This window comes from Schistocerca piceifrons, chromosome 3 (genome assembly GCF_021461385.2).
Source record: "Schistocerca piceifrons isolate TAMUIC-IGC-003096 chromosome 3, iqSchPice1.1, whole genome shotgun sequence".
Classification (NCBI taxonomy): domain Eukaryota; kingdom Metazoa; phylum Arthropoda; class Insecta; order Orthoptera; family Acrididae; genus Schistocerca; species Schistocerca piceifrons.
The window spans coordinates 843,909,079-843,934,634 of NC_060140.1; the positions used below are offsets into that span (position 1 = coordinate 843,909,079).

The 25,556-nt window shown below is 42.6% G+C and overlaps 1 protein-coding gene across 2 annotated transcripts in view; it reads left to right on the top strand.

The window, feature by feature from the left end:
* Positions 1-1,615: 1,615 nt before the first annotated feature.
* The window catches only part of LOC124788107 (kelch-like protein 12), a 92,643-nt gene continuing 68,702 nt past the window's right edge, over positions 1,616-25,556 (top strand). The window contains exons 1-4 of one of the 2 annotated variants that reach the window (XM_047255227.1): positions 1,616-1,715; positions 1,797-2,026; positions 2,112-2,234; positions 7,532-7,833. In XM_047255227.1, the coding sequence (XP_047111183.1) occupies positions 1,841-2,026; positions 2,112-2,234; positions 7,532-7,833 (611 nt within the window). In that variant the 5' untranslated portion in view covers positions 1,616-1,715; positions 1,797-1,840. Of the gene's footprint in view, positions 2,027-2,111; positions 2,235-7,531; positions 7,834-25,556 lie in introns of both variants that reach the window. The other variant, XM_047255226.1, reaches the window with a different exon arrangement.

The following is a 25,556-nucleotide window of genomic DNA, read 5'->3' on the forward strand; positions in this document are numbered from 1 at the left end:
TCGTTCCACATCATTACGAAATATCGTATTCATGATCTATGGAACTAGTATTAATCTAATCTAATCTAAAGGAGTAATGGTGGGGCTGAAAAAAAATGTAGGGAATGATGTGTGAATATCCAGATTTGAATCCAGAACAAATGCATTTAATGACTTGTAAGAACTTCACAATTAATTTCAAACCTGGATGAATTTTTTTCTCACTGGCAACCCCCTCAGTATATGCAAGGAGAAAACTTTATCACTTACTGCATTTTTGCTGTCAGTGCAGTAAATCATGCATAACATCATGATGCTAGAAATTCTTACTTCTTTGTTACTAATTCTATTTGCAAGTCATTTAACAGACAGTTACCACATATGTAGCTTAATGTACCTACAAAATTATATCATTGTATGGCACTTAGGTCACGAGTTGTGAGGGAAGGAGCAGATGGGTAGAGAGAGAGGTAGAAGGAAGTGAGCAAAGAGAGAGAGTGGTGGGACGAGATGGACAGAGAGTGGGAGGGATGGAGGAGGCAGATAGAGGAAAATGGAGAGAAGGGGGTGGACAGAGAGGGGGCGGAGAAGTTGGACAGAGAGAGGGGAAACGAAGAGATGGACTAATAAAATTGAAATAAATACATACCAGGGGAACATCAGGTATTACGTAAGTCGAAAAAAGGACAACCATTACTGTGCTTCAATTTTTCTTTGGTCTAAGAGCGATAATTACCATGTATAACTGTTTCTCCAGCTTCCCAATTTTGTGAAGTACTTGGTAGAAATTACTTTATTATTACTTTCCAGAGAAAATTTTGCTTCTCCCAACTGCTTCTGTTATTGACTGATTTCAACTTGGTAACTTGTAGCACTTATATAACTAAGGAATATACGTACCCAATATAAAAACGAATTATCCCATTACCATAATAGCATGATCATCGACTTGACGATAATGTCTCACATAAATGAGTTAGGTACTTCAGTAGATAGTTACATTATTTTTCCCATGTGGACAATAGGAGAAGAAAAACTGCGTGGACGAATATATACAATGTTAAAACTAAATTGTTGGACCTAGTTACCGAAAGCAGACTTATAGACAACCTATTGTTCACAAAAGAAACCCAGGAACAATATAACAGCGTATGCTGTTGCTTAAAGAACTGCTAAGATTACTCTTACAGTGTAAAATTTTTCACACAATAATTTTTATTTACTTAATCACTGTAGAATATCTAGGCTTTTCTACAATTTGCTATTTATGATTGATACAATATAGAACATAATCTTTTTTAATTCATTTTACCGGTACTTGCAAAGTATAGACTGGATTTGCTGTAATTAGGACCTTCTTGTGTGACGCTTAATTGTGGTTTCTGCGCTATCGTAACGATGTGCGAGAGATGAATGTTTAACTATAATAAATTCGGCTCATTCCTTACATCTGGCTATTCGATATAACGTACTGTGAGTCACAGAATGTGATTTTCCGTTACCATTGAACCACGGTCGCCTGTAATAGAGGTGGCCATGATTGAACGCAGAGACCCAGAGAGATAGTTAATGTAAAGTCTCTGACAAGTCCGTGTTTTCACCGGTTTGTTGTAATCCGCATACCGTATATCTTTGAGCGTAAGTGGAGGGTGGGACATGCATCGAATAAAATGAGAGGAGTTGTGTTGATGTAATTTTTTTTTTTAGTTCTGCAGGCTGCCTTCTGCCAGACACAAGTAATGAATTAAGCTCACATTGTTAATCGATATCAACAATCTATATTTGATGCCACTTTTATATAAAGACAATGGTTACAGTGACAACAGTAGGACTCAGACAACGAATGTAGGCGTTCCACAGCATGTTATTAGTACCAATAGGCCAACCAGCCGTAGGAGGCGACGGTACTATTCCGACAAATCGTTTGCCTTACAATAATAGACAAAGGAAGCCCAGTTCTGACAGTGACAGTACGTCAACTGCTGACAATTCTGACGGACCAGGAGCAGACGAATACAAGTTCGTGGAAACCTCTCATTCTCAAGAGGTATAACCATTTGATTATACTTATTTATTGAAAGCATGCAGCGATTTTGTTTCTATGGTGGAGTGACGTTTGTAATTGTGTCTAGGTACTTCTTGGTTTAAATGATTTAAGGAATGAGGGATATTTCTGCGACGTTAGCCTTTCAGTTGATGGTGTAAAGTTCCCAGCGCACAGAAATGTTTTGGCGTCGTTCAGTCCATATTTTAAGGTAAGCCGGCGTAACTTGTTTGTATAAATAAGATTAGAAAATTTTATAAAAATAACCTACTGTAGTGTTTGTACACGTTGTTTGTTACTAGTTTGCAGTCGTATTGCGAACTTCTTGTTCCTGAGATTACAACATTTTCCTTTTTTTTTCCTCCCTTTATAACTTACGTAGTTGTTTATTGGGCAGAATTGGCAGCCACTGATAACTATTATCAATGGATTCGATGTTAAGAAAGTAAAAATCGTTTTCCATAGATTAGATTAATTTTAATGGTGAAGGTAATCACGTAGTACGCAAATGGTACATTGTGATACAGGGTAAGTAAGTGTGTAATAAAATTTAACGTTGCGCTAAGTAGTTGTACATACAGAATACATTGCACATCAGGAAAGAGAATATATTGCAAAAGCAGAAAGAGCATAAAGGCATCTGTTCAAGTGGATTGATATTTATATTACAGTAACATTTACGTGGTAAATCATTTAAGCTACCTAAGAGCCAGTAATGTTTATATAGTATATCGCCAAGGCACAGATACAAGAATTTAGTGTACTTTCTGAAGGAACTTATGCATGCTATAAAAGAAGTGGAAAGTCAAATATCCCTCAGAAGATGGCTTGAGGCTTGGCAGGTCATGTATTGATTTAATTTCTTGGAGAGCTTAATATAAATAATGTTCTTGTAATCTAGGGTCCCTTTTTTTAAAGAAAATTTACGTTAAGCGTTCAGTGCCTATGTATGAAAATATTGTTTTTGCTTGTTGTTGTTTGTGCGTGTGTGTGTGTGGGAGGGGGGGGTGAATATTTTCATTTTATTGGATTAGATTTTTCCACTCCATATTTTTTCACAAAAAGTTATCATCATGGTGTGGGTTCCTGTAGTCATGTCCTAGTTCATGAACCACGGGCAACGTATGAGTGGCCAAGTAAGTGGTCCCGACAGTCGGGATACCAGTTACTTTGGAATAAGGCTGGGCATCTCGGACATATTCTGAGTCGTGGTCACCTTTGTGCTCATACGGCAAAGACTACCAAATCCACCGGTTAGTCCCTCAGCTGTTAGGGGTAAAACCTAATGGGACTCGGGGCAAGTAAGGCTAGCAACCTGCTTCCCTGGTACTTTAAATATGATGCTGGCAACAATCAGAGCAAAATGCCTCGGACCTTTGGAGGTGACGGAGTCCCACCTCTAACTGACAAACCAGGGACTCCTAAGATACGACTTGGCAAACAAATGGTAATGAGATGGGGAGCTATTAATATCAATGGGGACTACTCTGGGAAGAAGGTAGAGCTGGCAGAGGCTGCAAGTAAAATGGGGCTGGATGTTTTAGCTGTTAGTGACATTCGGGTAAGGGGTGAGAAAGAAGAGGAAGTGGGAGAATACAAGGTCTACCTGTCAGGAGTCAAAGCAGGAATAGCACAATGGGGTGTAGGGCTTTACATCAGGAAAGAAATGGAACCCAGCGTAGTTGCAATAAGGTATGTAAACGAACGACTGATGTGGATAGATTTGACAGTGTCTAGCAAGAAAATTAGGATTGTGTCAGTATATTCGCATTGTGAAGGGGCAGATCAAGATAAGATGGATAGTTTTTATGAGGCACTCAGTGATGTAGTTGTTAGAGTAAAGGACAAGGACAGTGTTCTGCTCATGGGTGATTTTCACGCCAGGATTGGAAATCTAACAGAAGGGTATGAAAAGGTTATGGGTAAATTTGGAGAGGATATGGAGGCCAACAGGAACGGGAAACAACTCTTGGATTTCTGTGCCAGTATGGGCTTAGTAATCACAAACTCCTTTTTTAAACATAAGAACATTTACCTGTATACTTGGGAAAGCACGGGAACCAGATCTGTCATTGACTATATAATAACAGATCAGGAACTCAGGAAGGCTGTGAGGGACACACGTGTATTCAGGGGATTCTTTGATGACACTGATCATTATTTAATCTGCAGTGAAATTGGGATTGTGAGGCCGAAAGTGCAGGTCAGGGCCATATGTAGGAGGATAAGAGTGGAGAAACCTCAGGATAAGGAAACCAGGCACAAGTACATAACAGCGATCTCAGAAAGGTACCAGTTAGTTGATTGTAGTCAATTACAGTCATTGGAAAAGGAATGGACAAGGTACAGGGACACAGTACTAGAAGTGGCTAAAGAATGTCTTGGAACAGTAGTGTGTAAAAGTAGGATGAAGCAAACAGCTTGGTGGAATGACACAGTCAAGGCAGCCTGTAAAAGGAAAAAGAAGGCGTATCAAAAATGGCTACATACCAGAACCCAGGTAGACAGAGAAAGTTATGTTGAAGAAAGAAACAAAGCCAAACAGATAATTGCAGCATCCAAGAAGAAATCGTGGGAAGACTTTGGAAACAGGTTGGAGACTATGGGTCAAGCTGCTGGAAAACCATTCTGGAGTGTAATTAGCAGTCTTCGAAAGGGAGGTAAGAAGGAAATGACAAGTATTTTGGACAGGTCAGGATAACTGCTGGTGAATCCTGTGGATGCCTTGGGCAGATGGAGGGAATATTTTGAAGAGTTGCTCAATGTAGGTGAAAATGCGATCAGTAATGTTTCAGATTTCGAGGTAGAATGGGATAGGAATGATGATGGAAATAGGATCACATTTGAGGAAGTGGAAAAAATGGTCAATAGATTGCAGTGCAATAAAGCAGCTGGGGTGGATGAAATTAAGTCGGAACTCATCAAATACAGTGAAATGTCAGGTCTTAAATGGCTACACAGGATAATTGAAATGGCCTGGGAGTCGGGACAGGTTCCATTAGACTGGACAAAAGCAGTAATCACACCAATCTTTAAACATGGAAACAGAAAAGATTGTAACAACTACAGAGGTATCTCTTTAATCAGCGCTGTGGGTAAAATCTTCTCAGGTATTGTTGAAAGGAAAGTGCGAGTATTAGTTGAGGACCAATTGGATGAAAATCAGTGTGGGTTTAGGCCTCTTAGAGGTTGTCAGGACCAGATCTTTAGCTTACGGCAAATAATGGAGAAGTGTTATGAGTGGAACAGGGAATTGTATCTATGCTTTATAGATCTAGAAAAGGCATATGACCGGGTTCCTAGGAGGAAGTTATTGTCTGTTCTACAAGATTATGGAATAGGAGGCAAACTTTTGCAAGCAATTAAAGGTCTTTACATGGATAGTCAGGCAGCAGTTAGAGTTGACGGTAAATTGAGGTCATGGTTCAGAGTAGTTTCAGGGGTAAGACAAGGCTGCAACCTGTCTCCACTGTTGTTCATATTGTTTATGGATCATATGTTGAAAACAGTAGACTGGCTGGGTGAGATTAAGATATGTGAACACAAAATAAGCAGTCTTGCATATGCGGATGACTTAGTTGTGATGGCAGATTCGATTGAAAGTTTGCAAAGTAATATTTCAGAGCTAGATCAGAAATGTAAGGACTATGGTATGAAGATTAGCATCTCCAAAACGAAAGTAATGTCAGTGGGAAAGAAATATAAACAGATTGAGTGCCAAATAGGAGGAACAAAGTTAGAACAGGTGGACGGTTTCAAGTACTTAGGATGCATATTCTCACAGGATGGCAACATAGTGAAAGAACTGGAAGCGAGGTGCAGCAAAACTAATGCAGTGAGCACTCAGCTACGATCTACTCTCTTCTGCAAGAAGGAAGTCAGTAGCAAGACTAAGTTATCTGTGCACCGTTCAATCTTTCGACCAACTTTGTTGTACGGGAGTGAAAGCTGGGTGGATTCAGGTTACCTTATCAACAAGGTTGAGGTTACGGATATGAAAGTAGCTAGGATGATTGCAGGTACTAGTAAATGGGAACAATGGCAGGAGGGTGTCCACAATGAGGAAATCAAAGAAAAACTGGGAATGAACGCTATAGATGTAGCAGTCAGTGCGAACAGGCTTAGATGGTGGGGTCATGTTACACGCATGGGAGAAGCAAGGTTACCCAAGAGACTCATGGGTTCAGCAGTACAGGGTAGGAGGAGTCAGGGTAGACCAAGGAGAAGGTGCCTGGATTCGGTTAAGAATGATTTTGAAGTAATAGGCTTAACATCAGAAGAGGCACCAATGTTAGCACTGAATATGGGATCATGGAGGAACTGTATAAGGGGGGGGGGGGGGGGCTATGCTCCAGACTGAACGCTGAAAGGCATAATCAGTCTTAAATGATGATGATGAGTTATCATACAGTGCAAATAGATACATGGAAGTGAGAGGATATCCACATTTTTAAAGAGTGGTCTATAAGCTGTGTGTGAGTAAATACAGGCAAGTAACATCAAATATTTGATGCTTTGTTTCAGTAATCTGATTGATGTGTTCTTGTTTCATGTTAGTAGTTTACACAGAAGGGTATGTCTCAACCCAGACTTCAAAAGCTTTCTTTCTCTCTCTCTCTGCAGTTGGGTATCCAGGATTGTTGGGAGGATGTAGAAGGTTGGTGTGCAGAGTGTCATAGGGGTGAGGAGGAAGCAGATTCAGGGGGTGTTATGGGAAGGGCCTAAGGCTTTCAGCTGGGATTGGAGGCTATGTTGGACATCTGGGATTGGATCACTCTGGCAAAGTTTGTAGGTGGAGTCAAACAATTGGCAGAGGCCTTTCTCCAGGTAGTCACTGAGATTCAGCACAACATTTGGGAAACCTTTGTCTGCAGGTTCGATCATTAGGTCACGATCCGTTTTGAGGCTGTGTGTGGCTGTCCTTTCTTCTGGTGAAAGGTTGGTGTTCTTAGGAAGGGATCTGAGGAAGGATGGTGAGACCAGTTTGGAATTCCTGGAAGGTGACCAGCATTTGGTTAAGTGGGACCCCCCCCCCCCCCCACACACCCACACACACACACAATGTGCTAGAAAATATTGTGTGTCTTGTTGCTAATATATTGGAGTTTGACTAAATTAGAAACTTCGTCCAGCAACTCTTACTCCATTAAGAGTATCTTCACAAAAACTCTTAAAATTGTTTAGGATTATTTTACAATTAATATTAGTATTGTGACATAATAATATTTCATAATTTTAAGCCATTTCGTTGTATTGTGCTTAAATGATCCTAAGTTTTCTTTCCACATCCCGGAAACTACTCTCTGCAGGACCCATGGAACATGATTCATGTAGTGTAATGCAAAGGTAGACCCAGTGCAAGAGATGGTATTGACTCCATTTTAATAAGTGGAAGATGAACTAGTTTGGTGAACAAATTAAGTTTTGCATTTAGTCCACATGAAATGTGTGGAGTAGATTTTTCCTTCTTGTATTGTTGATGTACTATTGAGAGATTTATTTATGCAGGCTATGTTTACCACAACACTGGCAGAGTCAAAGCAGTCTGTTGTGGTGGTGAATGGTGTGGAGCCATCCACAATGGCACTGCTGCTGGACTACGCATACACTAGCTCTGTCACAGTCACACGCAACAACGTCCAGTCTCTGCTCGCCGCTGCCAACTTGCTCCAGGTCCTCCCAGTCCGTGACGCTGCATGTCAGTATCTTGAAAGCCACATGGACACAACGAACTGTGTAGGAATACACTGCTTTGCAGAAACTCATGCATGCACAGAGCTGCAGGAAAAAGCTTACAACTATACGCTCAAGTAAGTGCTGTGGATTCCCTCAAAGCCAGTTTAGTGTTTCAGTGGGAAATGTGAAAGTTAAATTGCATGTCAGAGATATTAAATTATATGCTGCCGTTTGTTCTACTGCTCTCTTCCACGAATTGCTGTGAAGTGTGCAGTGGATTTTTTTATTGTATCGTGTATTAAATTGTTTTTCTCATTTTGTTCACGGATGGAGTTGGAGGCAGACTGACTGCTTTTGTGATTCTACAAACTGGATTAAGTCCAATCCAGATGGTATATAGCACCCCCTTTCGATGCAGTCCCAAAATGATTTCCATGGCAGTTGATGGCAAATAGACTGTTTACCTATTACCTTTATTAATATCTACATTATGTGCTAGCATATCATAGATTCAGTAAGAGAACTTTTCGATAGTGTTTATTGTAATTAAATTGCATATTATTAATTCATATCCTGTTTTGCTGGTGTTAATAAATTCTCTCTCTCTCTCTCTCTCTCTCTCTCTCTCTCTCTCTCTCTCTCTCTCTCTCTCTCTGCTCCTCCCCTCCTTCCCCTCCCTCCATTCCTTTTCTTTCTCTTTATTTTAATTTTTAGTAAGTTCCCAGACAGAACAGTACATAAAATAAGGGAAAGGCAACAACTCACCTACAGCAGATCAATGGATGTTGCAAGTTAACATGTAACAGAAAACAGCATTCACACTAGCTCTTTTTCCATCAATAGTGCGCGTGCGCCCCCCCCCCCCCCCCCCCCCCACCCACCCACACACACACAATGGCCTTGCTGTGTTTGCTGTTACATATTACCATGCAGCACGTGTTGATATGCTTTAGGTACGTGTTTGCCTTTCCCTTATTTTATGTAATCTTTTCATTTTAATTGCGATACAGCTATGTTCACTGTGCTTATTTGTCACTATTTTGTATTCATTTTTCGCTATTGATTTAGTATTTCAGAGGAATGACAGCTCATCCTTTTTACTGGACTTCATTACCTTCACTAATATTTCATAGTTTCTAACGAATACCTTTCTATTCTTTCATGTATGAGCCTCTTCACAAAACTACTCCCATTGCCCATGCTTATGACTCATTATTTTTCAGCTATTTTGAGAGGAATAGTTGTGATGTAGTATTCATTGTAATTTTGTGTATGCCAATATACTTATCCTGTAATGTTATTTGTGAGAAATCAGTTGCTTACAAATTAACTGTTGTACACAAGCCAACAATAAAAGATATAAAAATAAATTTCTTTGTTAATGGTGAAAAGTTCATAGACAGGGATTGTTTTTGTAGTACTTATTTAGTTATAAACTGATTTTACTCATAAGAAATAACTGTCAGGCACATCTAATATACTTTCGCAAATATCTTAGTATGTAAGCATTGTTGTTTTCATTTCTCTTTATCCAGCTTTTCAATAAAGAGGGAGGAGGTTGTGGGATATATGTCGACACTGTAATTCTTACCTCCTCCACTCTTTGATTTGGTATTTTTGTGTATTTACACCATTCCACTATAATTCAAGAATGAGCTGCTAATAAGTAAGTAAAAATTTAGTTGCAACGTACTTTGAAACATAATGCTAATTGATACACTGAAGAGCTGTCGGTGTGACACTACTTGACAACTGTTAGACTCTGTGCAGTTTGTTTTGGGCTTTTGAGGTTTGGTGATTTCATAAGCTAAAAACTGACTTCCAACAAAATATGTATTGGTGGAATAATGAAAGTCTATTTTTCACCTTAACTCTTTTGCTGTTACGTGTATTGCATGCCAGTTATTACCAGATTCTTTTTCTTTTATCGCTGTCATTTGCCAGCATGAGATGCATGGCAGCATTCCCACAGGCTTTATTGTTTAAAGGGATGATTATTTTTCATAAAGAGACTACTTGGCAAAAAGTTTGCCCTTGTTATTGATTTTGTGTGAAATATTTGAAATCGAGAAGAAACTTGAATAGTAATACCATAGTCTTTTATATTCTCATAGAGAATTTTGTTGTCGAAGTTTATGGAATGGCATTGGAGGTTTCCGCAATCTTTAGAGAGATCATCTTCTTTGCTTGTGTGGTCACCACCACTCTAGATTAACTTGAACTTACTTCAGTTTCAGTTGGAAATTGGTTCTGGGAATTTTGTTGCCAACAGTTAATTTATAAAATAATTCTTTCTTCAGGGGCAGATAGATCCACCTCTTCTTGTTCTTCTTCCATGAAGTCCTATGTAGTGCCATGGATTGCATTTTCTTCTCCTACCAAAACCTTGTTATTCTTTCTACTCCCCCGCCCCCCTCCCCCACCTCTCCCTCTTTACCTATATCTTTTCTGTTGTTAAGTAACATATTTCTTGGTGTCTGCTTGCTTCTCGTTTTACATCCCTTGCATGCTGATAGCTAATTCTGATGAATCCTTCTTGAGTTCAACGTTCTTAGTTCGTATGTTTCCTCTTGATCTACCCATTGTTTACCACACACTTTCCGTTACTCCATCCATATTCAGCCCCATAACAAGCCCCACATATCTTTCCCTTTTCAGTCTGTTTGCTCCTAGTGTTGTCCTCATGCTCCTGTACAGTTCTTCCCTAGGTCTTCGCATCCATCCGTCACCTCCTGTTTCAGGGCACAGTATTTTCCTCAGAATTTTCGTAGGTGTTCTGCACCATGTCATCCTATTGTTGTAGGCCCAGTCACACACAACACTGTATTCCTCACCATTGACTTGCAATATTGAATATTTGTGTGAGTAGATACTTGTATGTTCATTTTACTCTATAAATCACTGTTGACTTCATTTTGGTCCTTTGTATTAATGACTAATTGTCTTTCTACCTGTTATATATTCTCACAGGCATTCAAATTTATCTACTTTTGCAGTGTGCCTTGTGGTGTTTATCAATCCACAGTAGTATTCTGTCTTTGCCTTCTGTAGGCAATCCTCGGTCTCACCATTTCGGAAATCTTTCTTAGGTTGTAAAGTTCTTTGTTTATGTCTTGTGCTGTCTCACTGTTATTTTGTCCACTAGGGTTAGGCAGTCCACTTTGGAGCCCTGTTGTCCATATTTTTTCCCCACATCTCTCTTTTTGGTATTCTCATTTCCTTGTTTGTTGCTCTCCACTCTCAGGCAGTTTTTATGAATTACCCTTGTCTTTATATCTGTCAAGATTTTTGTTATTAGTTTTCACGTGTAGCCCTATGTTCTTCAGGGGTCATCCCAAATGTGTCTTGACAGTGATGTATGCCTTCATGTAGTGCGTGAAGCTTACTATTTGTTGTCTTTCTTGTCTTTAAGGCCTGTGTGTTTTGAGTTGTTTCGGGGTAAAGATCCATTCTATGCATCTTCTGCTAATCCTAAAGTTGGCTTGATAGTCTCTAGCTGTACTTTGTTTGCTCTTCTTCTCTTTCTCAAGAGGAGATGTAACAGCACCTTATAGCTGGTCTCTAGTAGCGAAATTCTTCTGTAGTTGTTTGCGTCCCTCTTGTCCACCTTTAATGCACTTGCACTGTCGTTGCTTCTTTGGATCATGCTACTATCTTCTTTGTCCCCCCAAATTGGGCAGATAACCTCATCTCAGATGTCATTCCATCTTATTCTATGGCCTCTCTTTAGGTCTATTATGGCCTATACGACTTCATCCCAGATTAGATGATGTGCCCCCCCCCCCTCTCTCTCTCTCTCTCTCTCTCTCTCTCTCTCTCTCTCTCTCTCTCTGCTGTATCCAGCTACAGTTCCAGTAGTCTCTAGGTGGTTCACAGTTAAACAGTATGTGAAAGTGCTCTGCAAGTCTACAGTTCTCCTATTCACGTTTCTTACATACAGTTAGTTCTCTGTCTGTATCCTGTCAGTTTTATAAGATTCCTCCCAAAAATCCTGATTCACGTTTCTTACATACAGTTAGTTCTCTGTCTGTATCCTGTCAGTTTTATAAGATTCCTCCCAAAAATCCTGTTACTTTTTTAAAGTTTCCTTCAATCTTGTCCATTTCCTGCTTCACCCACTTCATTCTGGTCCATCTTATTGTTGTCACTACATCCTTCCTCACTCCTAGGAAAATGCCTATTTTTTCCAGACTTGCCTGTGATTTGCACCTGTTTCCTTGCAGTCCTTTTAAGTTTTTCTTCGGCTATTGAACTTGAAATTTTAAGAGTTTTGTCACGTAATTCCAAGAATTTGTTGTCTTTGGTGCTGCACTTCGGTTTCTTATATAACTTTACATCTAAATTTATGTATACACTCTGCAAATCACTGTGAAGTGTATGTCTGAGGGTATTTTCCATTGTCCCAATTATTAGGATTTTCTCTCTTTCTATTCACGCACGGATTGCGGAAAGAATGATTGCTTAAATGCCTCTGTGTGTGCTGTAATTAATAATGTTTCTGTGATCCCTAAGGGAGCAATATATAGGAGCTTGCACGGAGGTGACAAGTCATGGGACACCTCTTTTTGCGCGGCATAATGCAGCAGCAGTTCGACATGGTGTCGACTCAGAAAGTTGTTGGAAGTCCCATTCAGAAATATTGAGCCATGCTACCTCTATTGCCATCTGTAATTAAGAATACGTTGCCGGTGCAGAATGTTGTGCATGAACTGACCTCAGTGATGCTCCATAAATAGTTGATAGGATTCTTGTTGGGCGATCTGGGTGGCCAGATCATTTGCTCAAATTGCCAAGAATATTCTTCTAACCAATCACAAACAATTGTGGTCTCATAAAAATTCTATGATTGTGCGAAACATGAAGGCCATGAATGGCTGCAAATGGTCTCCATGTAGCCAAACATAATGATTTCCAGTCAGTTGGACCAGGAGACCCAGTCCATCCCATATAAACATTGCCCCCATCATTATGGAGTCACCACCAGCATGCACAGTGCCTTGTTGACAACTTGGTAGGGTTCAAATGTGGCAGAGGACCCATCAGCTGTTGCCAGCTGAAAAATGGACTCATCTGACCAGGCCACAGTTTTCCAATCATCTAATGTCCAACTGATACGGTCACAAACTCAGGAGAGGCACTGCAGACAATCTCGTGCTGTTAGCAAAGGCAGTCGTGTCGGCTGTCTTGTTACCCCAGCCGAGTGATGCCAAATTTCACAGCACTGTCCTAACAGATATGTTCATATGTCCCACATTGATTTCTGTGGTTGGTTCACACGGTGTTGGTTGTCTGTTAGCATTGAGAGCTCTGTGCAAATGCTGCTGCTTTGGTCTTTAAGTCGGCCACTGCGTTGTCCGTAATGAGTGGTAATGCCTGAAATTTGTTGTTCGCAGCACACTCTTAACTATGTGAATCACGAAATATTGAACTCTCTAATGATTTTTGAAACAGAATGTCCCAAGTTTACTAGTCTCAACTACCATTCTGTGTTCAAACTCTCTTAATTCGCATCACGTGTCCATGATCATGTTGAACACCTTTCACATGAATCTCCTGAGTACAAATGACAGCTTTGCCAATGCACTGCCATTTTTTACCTTGTGTACATGTACTACCACCATTTGCATATGTGCATATCACTATCCCATGATTTTTGTCATGTCCGTGCTGCTTCGTAGATTAATCACTTAAATATGTATGTAGTTCCAACATTTTGATGGGAAAGCACCGTCAACTTAGATTTCATAATATCTTATTTAAAATTTTTGTCAAAGTCACATGTGATTTATACTGGTGACTAGTTTCTAATGTAGCTGTTCATTTTCAACCCAGATCTGCACTGAAGTGCTTGTCAAAGTAAAACCTTGCTGACATACTTGGGTAACATAACACAATCTTATGACAGATAGTGTGGTAATCACACTGCGGCTTGATACTTTGTGCACTGTTTCATCTTTTGAAAGTATCATGGTGTAATATGTTTATCACAATATCTGTTGTAAGACTGTGTTGTTACCAATGTATGTCAGTGAGGTTTTACTTAGATAAGAATTTCAGTGCAGGTCTGATTTAAAAAGAAATGGCTACATTCAAAACTAATTACCAGGTTTTCACAGGATAGTTTACATCTATCTTCAAGATTCTGCCAGTTCAGTTCTTTTAGCAGCTTCATGAGACTCTTTCACAAGTCAAACAAACCTATGACCATCTGTGCCACTGCTCTTTGTATATGTTCAATATCCCCTGTTAGTCCTGTTTGGTACAGGTCCCTGGATCTAGGATGGGTCGCACCAGTGTTTCGTGTGCAGTCTCCTTTGTAGATTCATTGCATTTTCCTAGTATTCTACCAATAAACCACAGTCTGCCACCTTCCTTACCTACATCTGAGGCTATATGATTGTCCCATTTCATAACCCCCAAATTGTTACACACAGGTATTTATATTAATTAACCAATTCAAACAGTGATTCTTTGATATTATATCTATAGGATACGACATTTTTTTTTTCATTGTGTGAACTGTACAGTTTTACGTTTCCAAACATTTGAAGTAAGTTGTCTATCTTGGCACCACTTTGAAATCTTATCAGGATCTGACTGAATATTTCTGTGGCTTCTCACAGACAATACTCAGTTGTAGATAACTGAATTATATGTGAAAAGTCTGAGGTTACTGTTAATATTGCAAGTGAGGTCATAAATATACAACACTGACAGGAAGGGTCCCAACACAATTCCCTGGGGTGCACCCAAAATTGCTTCAACACCTGTCAGTTTTTCTCCATTCAAGATGACATGCTGAATCCTCTGCACCAAAAAATCATCAGTCCAGTCCCAAATCTGGGTTGATACCCCATATGAACTCGTACCAGTAATAAACATATGTGATACTGAGTCAAATGTACTATGGAAATCAAGCACTGCATCTGTCTGACTGCCTTGGTCCATGATTTTCAGTATGTCATGTGAAAAAAGTACAAGTTGGGTTTGCATGATCTGTGTTCCCAGAATCCATGCAGATTGGTGTAGAGTAGATAATGTTGTCCAAGATTATACAACAGATGAAAATCAGTGAGATAGGCTTGTAGTTTTGTGGATCACTTCTGCTACCCTTCTTGTAGACAGGTGTGACCTTTGCTTTTTCCAACTGGGTACAGTCCTTTGTTTGAAGGATGTGGAAAAGGTTATAATTAGAGTGGCTAATTCAGCTGCAGATTTGGTATAGAATCTGATAAGGATCCCATCAGACCATGAAGCTTCATTCAATTTTAACGATTTCAGCTGTTCCCCAATGCCATTGATGCTAATATCTATTTCACTCATTTCTTCTGTGGTATGAGAATTAAATTGGAACAGTTCTCTTGGGTTTACCTTTGTAAAGGAACATTTAAAAACAGAGTTAAGCATTTCTGTTTTTGCTTTGCTCCCACAATTTCAGTTCCTATCTACTCTGTGACTGCACATAAACTTTGATACCATGACAGCCTTTACAAATGACCGGAATTTCTTTATGCTGTAACTGAATTATCTGTCTTTGTGTTTTGTGAGAGATCCTTGGATAATATTTTGCTGGTAGTCACTGAAAGCTTCATGCATTGCTCTCTTGATAGCTAAACTTGTTTCATTCAACATCTCTCTTTCTACAGTCTTCTGCTTTTCATAGTTTCTGTTTGCTTAGGAATTTCTTTACAGTGACTGTGTACCAAGGAGGGTCTCTCCCATCATGAACTGTCATACTGGGTACATATATATCCAGTGCGTGGTCATCTGTTCTTTTAAACTTGAGCCGTACTTCCTTTACATGCTCCTGTCTTGAGCTAAAAGTTCCAAGTTCCTCATTGAGGTATGGCACCACAGTTTCTTTATGTAGTTTATGAAACACACAAATCTTTGTACTTTCTGTAGCTATTCTTTGTGTTTTGGTAATCATAGTTGCTACAACCGCCCCATAGCCACTGGTACTAGCTTCAATGTGGATGTCTATTAGCTGCCATTAGGTTTAATATATTTCCTTCATGAGTGGGGTTTTGAGCTATCTGTTCCAAGTAGTTTCCAGAGAAGATATTTAGTACCATTTCATCAGATTTCTTCTCATGCCCATCACTAATAAACTGTAATTATCACTATTGATTGTTGGATGATTAAAGTCCCCTCTAGTGATTGTAGCATGGTTTGGGAACTAATGTACAAGCAAATGGAGGTTTTCGGTATAAAGTTTTTGGCTACATCAGGAGTTGAGTCTGGTGGTAGATGGAAAAATCCAATTATAATTTTACCCCCTCCCCCACCCTCCTTCATATTGGGTCTTGCTCAATCAATCTTGCATGTAGCTTCAATTGTATTTTCATATGTTTATCTACTGTGACAAATACACAATCTCAGATTCCCAGTAGCCAATCCTTTTGTAACACACTTAAATTTTCCCTAAAACTCACTGCTGTCAACCCTGGATTTCAAAAAGCTTCTGCACCTAGTATTATGTGAGCATCATTGCCTTTTAGGAGTGTTTAAAATCCGGACGCTTTATTACAAATAGTTTGACACTTAACCACTAGGATTTTAATATTCTCTCCTGTGTGGGGCATTTCTTTGGTTCTTACAGTTATACTTCTGGGTTTCCAACAGCTGTCATAATCTGGACTGGATGGAGAGTCACATAATCTAAAAAACCTTCGTGTGCACCCTCACAGTCAGCTCACATACCATTCTGTTTGCTGAGCAGCAGTAGTTTGACGTATGACGTGTAATTGGTATCAGAATTTCTCATTTTTTCACACTATTAGAGATCCCACAACCTGTTTGTGAATTTTTTAAATTCTGCCAATATTTGATTTTAGATTCATTTTTTGACATCTATTTCCAGCGTTCTTGATATTGCCACAAGTAGTTGCAAAATAATTGTATGTGGCAAGTCTGTTGCCTTAATATGGCTGTGGTTGTAGTAATGTACTTGCAATAACTTTTAAAAATATGCCCAGTTGTTGGCTTTTTAAAATATCCATTTTGCAGTACATTTCAGCACGTGAACTTATTGAAAAGTCTTCGTTGTGGAAGGAACACTTATTTCATATGCTGTCTCCTCAAAGGGAAGCAAATTAAACGTTAAACTATGCTTTATCCTTTCAATAATGAAGGCTTTCCAATACATCAATACTCACAAGCTTAAATGTACTTCAGAATGGGTATTTTAAACAGCCAACAACTGGACATATTTTATACAGTCTGTATTTGGGTTTTCCCATGTTCTAGAAAAATGCATCATTTTTAGAACCAGTAAAAGTATGTCTCAAAGAAACGATTTAAAGAGAGACAGGGGTACATAAAGTAGATATGTAAACCAGTATTCATAGACATTTTTTGTCTTCTTTCCCTTAATCCAGGAACACTGAGCTAAAAACACAGATAACTCCTTGAACCTTGTCATCTTATCCACTATACAAGTAAGCTTGGATGTTAGTATTCTCACTAGTGCATGTATGATTACAGTACTTTCTTCAGACATGCCATTAAAATTTTTGGAAAAAGAACAACTGAAAAAAGTCTGTAGCTATAAATTCATTAATGTATGTCATTTGAAGTCCAATAGATTTACATCAGGTTTTCTTTCATGTAAATTTGTTGTCACTAAAGCCTCTCCATCTGGTATGCATCTAAAATGAGACTTTCATCTGTTTCTCTGTTGGTCAGTAATTATAATGAGTCTCACGAGAGTGGAGGATTTGCTTCACAAAATGAAAATGTACTGTAATAACTTGTTTTTATGTGGACAAGTTTGATTTCAAATACAATAAAAAAATCTTCTAAATCAGAATAGTTCTCTTGTACATACCTGAATGCACATGCACACTGTTGAAACTGTGCCACAGTATTGTTCTCACTACATCGTAGTTCAGAGTCTTTATTAGATGGTAGAGCTCATGTGCCTGCCAACCGGAGCACTTAGAGCATTCTTATTGCCATCTCTTGACTGTGAAGCATGATGCTGCTGTCTTTGTGCATCATAGGTGCAAGAAAATAATTTAATTGGGTAAAAAAATCTACTCACGAAGTGGCAGAAGAACACACCCTCAATACTGTTGTGATTGGCAAGCTTTCAGAGCTAGTGGCTCCTTCGGGCAGAAGAGTTGAAGGGGAAGGAAGAAGGGTGAAGGAAAAGGACTGTAAAGGTCTAGGAAAATGGGAAAGTTGTCCAGGTCAGGGGAGACTTAACGTATGGAATGAAAAGGATAAGTTCTTCATAGTCAGGTATGAGTGATTGTACGTATTATCATTAAATTTTTGTTGGCAGAGACAAACAAAGAAACAAGTGTGCTTGAGAGAGTTGCAGGAACTGTTAGCTATTATAACCATACAGTAAAGAGAATTAAGAATTTGGAGGCGGGGGGGGGGGGGAGGCATAGCTAAAAGTACTTCTCATGGATTCGGTACTTTAGGAAGGAGACTGAGAAAGGAAAAGAAAATTTTATATGTAGTTAATATTGATGAACAGGTTTTCAAGGGACTGACACACAGTTTCTATGCGACATGTTCTTCATTTTACATTGTGAGTGTCATAATAAAGGATGCTGTTTGTTATGCTACTTTTTGAGATTTCTTTCTGGGTGCCCATAGTTGGGCTAGTTTTGCTTTGGTTGAGCCTTTGTGTATGTGATTCTTTTTTACTCTGGTGAGAAACAAGGTAGTTGAAACATCTATATTCATTGAATAATAGGTTGTACAGACATATCCTGTTAATGTAGTCGTTTACAGACTCTCTAGCTATAGCTTAAGTTATGAGAGATGAGTTTATGCATAGGCTTCAGCTGCAACCTGGGCCTCCCCTACTGTGTGGTGGCTGTTCTCAGTGACATCCCCCACCATTACCATTGTTCCTTTTCCTGCTGCATTGTCTGTGCAAGAATGCACCAAGTTATTCTAGCGGAAGTAATTGATATGATCCACTGACAAGTTATCTCAACTTTAGCACCAGTGGCACAATTTGGTTGACAGATGGTCTCACACATAGCAGCAAAAGAGTTCAATAAATTTCTGTACAGATTCTGCACACATATATATATATATATATATATATAACAACAAAGATGATATCAATATAATGGAAGGAAACATTCCACGTGGGAAAAATTATATATAAAACCAAAGATGAGGTGACTTACCGAACAAAAGCGCTGGCAGGTCGATACACACAAACAAACACAGACATACACACAAAATTCAAGCTTTCGCAACAAACTGTTGCCTCATCAGGAACCTTTCGTCTTCCCCTCTCCTTCCCTCTTTCCTGATGAGGCAACAGTTTGTTGCGAAAGCTTGAATTTTGTGTGTATGTTTGTGTTTGTTTGTGTGTCTATCGACCTGCCAGCGCTTTTGTTCGGTAAGTCGCCTCATCTTTGGTTTTATATATAACAACAAAGATGATGTGACTTACCAAACAAAAGCACTGGCACGTCGAAAGACACACAAACGTACACACAAAATTCAAGCTTTCGCAACCAACGGTTGCTTCATCAGGAAAGAGGGAAGGAGAGGGAAAGACAAAAGGATGTGGGTTTTAAGGGAGAGGATAAGGAGTCATTCCAATCCCGGGAGCGGAAAGACGTACCTCAGGGGGAAAAAAGGACGGGTATACACTCGCTCGCGCACACACACACACACACACACACACACACACACACACACACACACACACACACATATATACAGACGAGCTTGTGTCTGTATATATGTGTGGATGGATATGTGTGTGTGCGAGTGTATACCCGTCCTTTTTTCCCCCTAAGGTAAGTCTTTCCGCTCCCGGGATTGGAATGACTCCTTACCCTCTCCCTTAAAACCCACATCCTTTCGTCTTTCCCTCTCCTTCCCTCTTTCCTGATGAAGCAACCGTTGGTTGCGAAAGCTTGAATTTTGTGTGTATGTTTGTGTGTCTATCGACCTGCCAGCGCTTTCGTTTGGTAAGTCACATCTTCTTTTTATATATATATAAAGTGCTGGCAGGTCGATAGACACACAAACATACACACAAAATTCAAGCTTTCGTAACAAACGGTTGCTTCATCAGGAAAGAGGGAAGGAGAGGGAAAGACGAAAGGATGTGGGTTTTAAGGGAAAGGGTAAGGAGTCATTCCAATCCCGGGAGTGGAAAGATTTACCTTAGGGGGGAAAAAGGACAGGTATACACTCGCGCACACACACCCATATCCAACCGCACATACACAGACACAAGCAGACATTTGTAAAGGCAAAGAGTTTCGGCAGAGATGTCAGTCGAGGCAGAAGTACAGAGGCAAAGATGCTGTTGAATGACAGGTGAGGTATGAGCGGCGGCAACTTGAAATTAGCGGAGGTTGAGGCCTGGCGGATAACGAGAAGAGAGGATATACTGAAGGGCAAGTTCCCGTCTCTGGAGTTCTGACAGGTTGGTGTTAGTTGGAAGTATCCAGATAACCTGGACGGTGTAACACTGTGCCAAGATGTGCTGGCCGTGCACCAAGGCATGTTTAGCCACAGGGTGATCCTCATTACCAACAAACACTGTCTGCCTGTGTCCATTCATGTGAATGGACAGTTTGCTGCTGGTCATTCCCACATAGAAAGCTTCACAGTGTAGGCAGGTCAGTTGGTAAATCACGTGGGTGCTTTCACACGTGGCTCTGTCTTTGATTGTGTACACCTTCCGGGTTACAGGACTGGAGTAGGTGGTGGTGGGAGGGTGCATGGGACAGGTTTTACACCGGGGGCGGTTACAAGGGTAGGAGCCAGAGGGTAGGGAAGGTGGTTTGGGGATCTCATAGGGATGAACTAAGAGATTATGAAGGTTAGAGGTGGACGGCGGAGAGACACCCTCAGAGAGAGAGAGAGAGAGAGAGAGACAGACACTGTGTGTGTGTGTGTGTGTGTGTGTGTGTGCGCGTGTGTGTGTATGTTTGTTTTACAAAATTTCCATCAGTTGAATTTTGCCTGTGGCGTACCTTCCATGGGATGGTATTCCTTGTCTTGTTTCTTAATAAGAAGAGAAGTAATTGTCAGTGTCATAGATTCAGCGTCTAGGGCTCAGTTGTTCTCTTCCTTTTTGTCTGTTTCTAATGAAAAAATAATTGTGCTGTGTTGGTAAAAGACTCAACATTTAAAAATAGAAGTTGGGAAGTAGGAAAGAGTTACTAGCAGACTGAAGCTTTTTAGTTGTACAATGAAACTGGTATGACCCTCAGTTAGTTTCATGGGAAAAGTAAGAGTCTGTGTGCAAGTCTACCTCTACATAAATATTCTGCAAATCACAGTGAAGTCAGGTCATAATCAGGTGGTAAGTTTTAATCTCTGTGCCAAGTATCATATATTATATCCCCCTGCGGGTCCGGGGTAAGAATAGGCCCGAGGTATTCCTGCCTGTCGTAAGAGGCGACTAAAAGGAGTTTCAACCGTTTCGGCCTTCCATGTGATGGTCCCCCTTGTGGTTTGACCTCCATTTTTCAAAATTCTATAGAAGTACGAGCCTTTTGGGGAAGGACACCTTACGTGGTGTACCACTGGTCCTAAGTGCACTAAGACCTTGGCACTTAGCATTGTACCGGCGTTGTAACCATACCCACTATTCCTCAAATTGGGCCTAAACACCTGATGGGTTGTCCAAGTTACGCCCATAGTGCGTCTCCATCTGCACCAGCGATCATGATGGACTTTCCATGGCACCAGAAATCCAGCACGGTAGCCAGCCCGTTGTGGTGGGGTCGTCATGTACCCTCTAGGTTGTAGCCCCCTGACAACACAGGGATCGTACTGCCGATACCTGAGCTGCGTCCTCACCACGTCGGCCAAGGAGTAGATGCCCGTCTCCTTGGGGGCATCAGGACTCCCAGCAATGGTCATCCTGCCAGGTGGCCCTTGCTGCGGCTGGGTGGCGCCCGTGGGGAGAGCCCCTGGTCGGAGTGGGTGGTATCGGGGCGGACGTTTCGCAGATGAAACGTCAACACGTATCAGGTCGCTCTGCGGCCGAGTCTTTCAAAAGAAAAGGTACCGTTTCTAGTTCTGGTTCTCCTGCCCTTTCCCCCTTGGCCACTCCTTGGGAGGAGGGACAGGCCCGCCGGCTTGGGGCGAAGTACTTCCCCCGCTATTTGGTCTGTTCTCGAACCGATGGGGGGACGTTCGCCACCTCCAAGCCCATGTCCTTTGTTCAGCACATTGAGGACATCTTCGGGGAAATCGAGGCTCTCAGCAAGATGGGTTCAGGGTCCGTTCTTATCAAGACCACCTCCGCCACACAGTCGGCGGCGCTCCAGGCGTGCGACCGCCTAAGGGACATCCCAGTATCCATTGTCCCACATCTGGCACTAAATAGGACGCAGGGGGTTATTTTTCATCGTGACCTCCTGCTACAATCTGATGAGGAGCTCAGGGCCAACCTGGAGCGCCGAGGCATGCATTTCGTCCGGCGAGTCCAGCGCGGCCCCAAAGACCGTCGCATCGACACCGGGGCCTTTATCCTCGCCTTCAAGGGGGATGTTATCCCGGAGAAGGTAAAGGTGATGTGCTACCGGTGCGACGTGCGACCTTACGTCCCGCCTCCTATGCGCTGTTTCCGGTGTTTGCGCTTTGGGCACATGTCGCCACGGTGTGAGGCTGAGCCCCTTTGTGGCGATTGTGGACGTCCTCTTCGTGAGGGACATACATGCACCCCACCACCTCAGTGCATTAATTGTCCTGGCGTCCACTCGCCTAGATCCTCAGACTGCCCCGCATATCAGAAGGAGAAGAAGATACAAGAACTCAAAACTTTGGATCGGCTCTCTTATTCTGAGGCCAGGAAGAAGTATGACCACCTCCATCCCGTGCCGTTGACCACTTCATTTGCCTCAGTTGTGTCCACTCCTTCCGCGGTATCCTCACCCCTATCCTGTCCCCCCTCCGCCTCCTCCGCCCATCAGGGGGCTCTGCCTCCACCTCCCAAATCCCTCCCTTCCAAATCCTCCTCCCCCGTGGCCCCTGCCCTCTCTGCCCCAGGGGCCACCCTTCCTCCTCCTCCTCTCCCCCCGCCACCTGAGAAGCGATCCTCTTCTCAGGCATCCATCAGGGAAACGTTCCGGACCCCAGCTTCCGAGGTCCGGCGTTCCAAAGCGGACCCCGCGCGTGAGGACCTTCTTCGGGTCCAGCCCACCATCCCTGTGCCTCCTCGGCCTTCCAAGAAGGCCTCCAAGAAGAAGTCTCTATCCCCCTCTCCACCCCGGCGCGTTTTGTCTGACGCTCCATCCGTGAGTCGCTGCTCCCGGCCGTCCTCAGCTTCGCCGGGACGCTCTGCTGCCAGGTGCTCAGCTGCCCTCTCGTCGGCAAATGATGCTGCCCATCCTACACAACCAGGGACAGCGGCCGCAGCTGGCGACGACTCGATGGAACCGGATCCGCCTCCCGCCGGTTGTAGCGTTGTTCCCTCGCAACCTGGCCCTCCGCGGCCATCGAGGTGACCAGCTCTTCCCCCGTCTCGTTCCCCCAACTTTTTGACTAGCGATGGCCTTGTTACATTGGAACATAAAGAGGTATTCGATCTAATCGGGAGGAATTACAACTGCTCCTCCGCCTGCACTGTCCACTCGTCCTTGGTCTCCAGGAAACCAAGTTGCGCCCGACTGACCGTATTGCCTTTACCCACTATACCTCGGAGCGGTATGACCTCACCCCTGTGGACGGTATCCCAGCTCATGGTGGGGTCATGTTGCTCGTTCGGGACGATGTCTATTACCATCCCATCCCATTGACCACCCCACTCCAAGCAATAGCTGTCCGTATTACTCTTTCTGCTTTTACTTTTTCAGTTTGTACCATCTACACTCCACCGTCATCTGCTGTTAGTCGGGCTGACATGATGCACCTGATCGTTCAGCTTCCCCCACCATTTTTATTGTTTGGCGACTTCAATGCCCATCATCCCCTTTGGGGCTCTCCTGCATCCTGTCAAAGAGGCTCACTCTTGGCGGATGTCTTCAACCATCTCAATCTTGTCTGCCTCAATACCGGCGCCCCGACTTTCCTCTCGGACTCTACTCATACCTACTCCCACTTGGACCTCTCGATCTGTTCTACCACTCTTGCCCGTCGGTTCGAGTGGTATGTCCTTTCTGACACCTATTCGAGCGACCATTTCCCCTGTGTCATTCATCTCCTGCACCACACCCCATCCCCACGTCCTTCGCGCTGGAACATACTGAAAGCTGACTGGGGACTTTACTCCTCCCTGGCGACCTTTCCGGACCACGATTTTCTCAGTTGTGACAGTCAGGTCGAATACCTCACGGCTGTTATCATCAATGCTGCCGAACGTTCCATTCCTCGTACTACCTCTTCTTCACGTCGCGTTTCTGTCCCCTGGTGGAACGAGGCTTGTTGGGACGCTATCCGTGCTCGACGACGTGCTTTACGCACCTTTCGCCACCATCCTACGTTGGCGAATTGTATTGCATACAAACGACTCCGAGCGCAATGCCATAGAGTCATCAAAGACAGCAAAAGAGCTTATTGGGCCTCTTTCACCAGCTCCTTTAACAGTTTTACTCCCTCTTCCGTCGTTTGGGGTGGCCTGCGCCGGCTGTCAGGCATTAAGGCCCACTCCTCGGTACCTGGCCTGACCTCAGGTAATGAGGTCCTCGTTGATCCTGTGGCTGTCTCCAACGCCTTTGGCCACTTTTTCGCGGAGGTTTCAAGCTCCGCCCATTACCACCCTGCCTTCCTTCCCAGGAAAGAGGCAGAAGAGGCTCAGCGACCTTCCTTCCACTCGCTGAATCTGGTAACTTATAATGCCCCCTTTACTATGCGGGAACTCGAACGTGCGCTTGCACTGTCCCGATCCTCTGCTCCGGGGCCAGATGCCATTCATGTTCAGATGCTGGCACACCTTTCTCCAACGGGCAAAAGCTTCCTTCTTCGTACCTACAATCGCGTCTGGACCGAAGGTCAGGTCCCCATGCGTTGGCGTGACGCCGTCGTTGTTCCTATACCCAAACCCGGGAAGGATGGACACCTTCCTTCTAGTTACCGCCCCATTTCTCTTACAAGCTGTGTCTGTAAGGTGATGGAGCGCATGGTTAATGCTCGGTTAGTCTGGATTCTTGAATCTCGACGACTACTTACTAATGTCCAATGCGGCTTTCGTCGCCGCCGCTCCGCTGTTGACCACCTTGTGACCTTGTCGACATTCATCATGAACAACTTTTTGCGAAGGCGCCAAACGGTAGCCGTGTTCTTCGACTTGGAGAAGGCTTATGATACCTGTTGGAGAGGAGGTATCCTCCGCACTATGCACAGGTGGGGCCTACGCGGTCGCCTGCCCATTTTTATTGATTCCTTTTTAACGGATCGAAAGTTTAGGGTACGTGTGGGTTCCGTATTGTCCGACGTCTTCTTCCAGGAGAACGGAGTGCCTCAGGGCTCCGTCTTGGGCGTAGCCCTTTTTGCCATCGCGATCAATCCAATTATGGATTGTATTCCACGTAATGTCTCAGGCTCTCTCTTTGTCGATGATTTCGCGATCTACTGCAGTGCCCAGAGAACATGCCTCCTGGAGCGCTGCCTTCAGCGTTGTCTAGACAGCCTCTACTCATGGAGCGTGGCAAATGGCTTCCGGTTCTCTGAAGAGAAGACGGTTTGTATCAACTTTTGGCGATATAAAGCGTTCCTTCCGCCATCCTTACATCTTGGCCCCGTTGTTCTCCCATTCGTGGAAACAACTAAGTTTCTAGGGCTCACGTTGGACAGGAAACTGTGTTGGTCTCCACATGTCTCTTATTTGGCGGCCCGTTGTACTCGTTCCCTTAATGTCCTCAGAGTTCTTAGCGGTTCATCTTGGGGAGCGGATCGCACTGTCCTGCTTCGC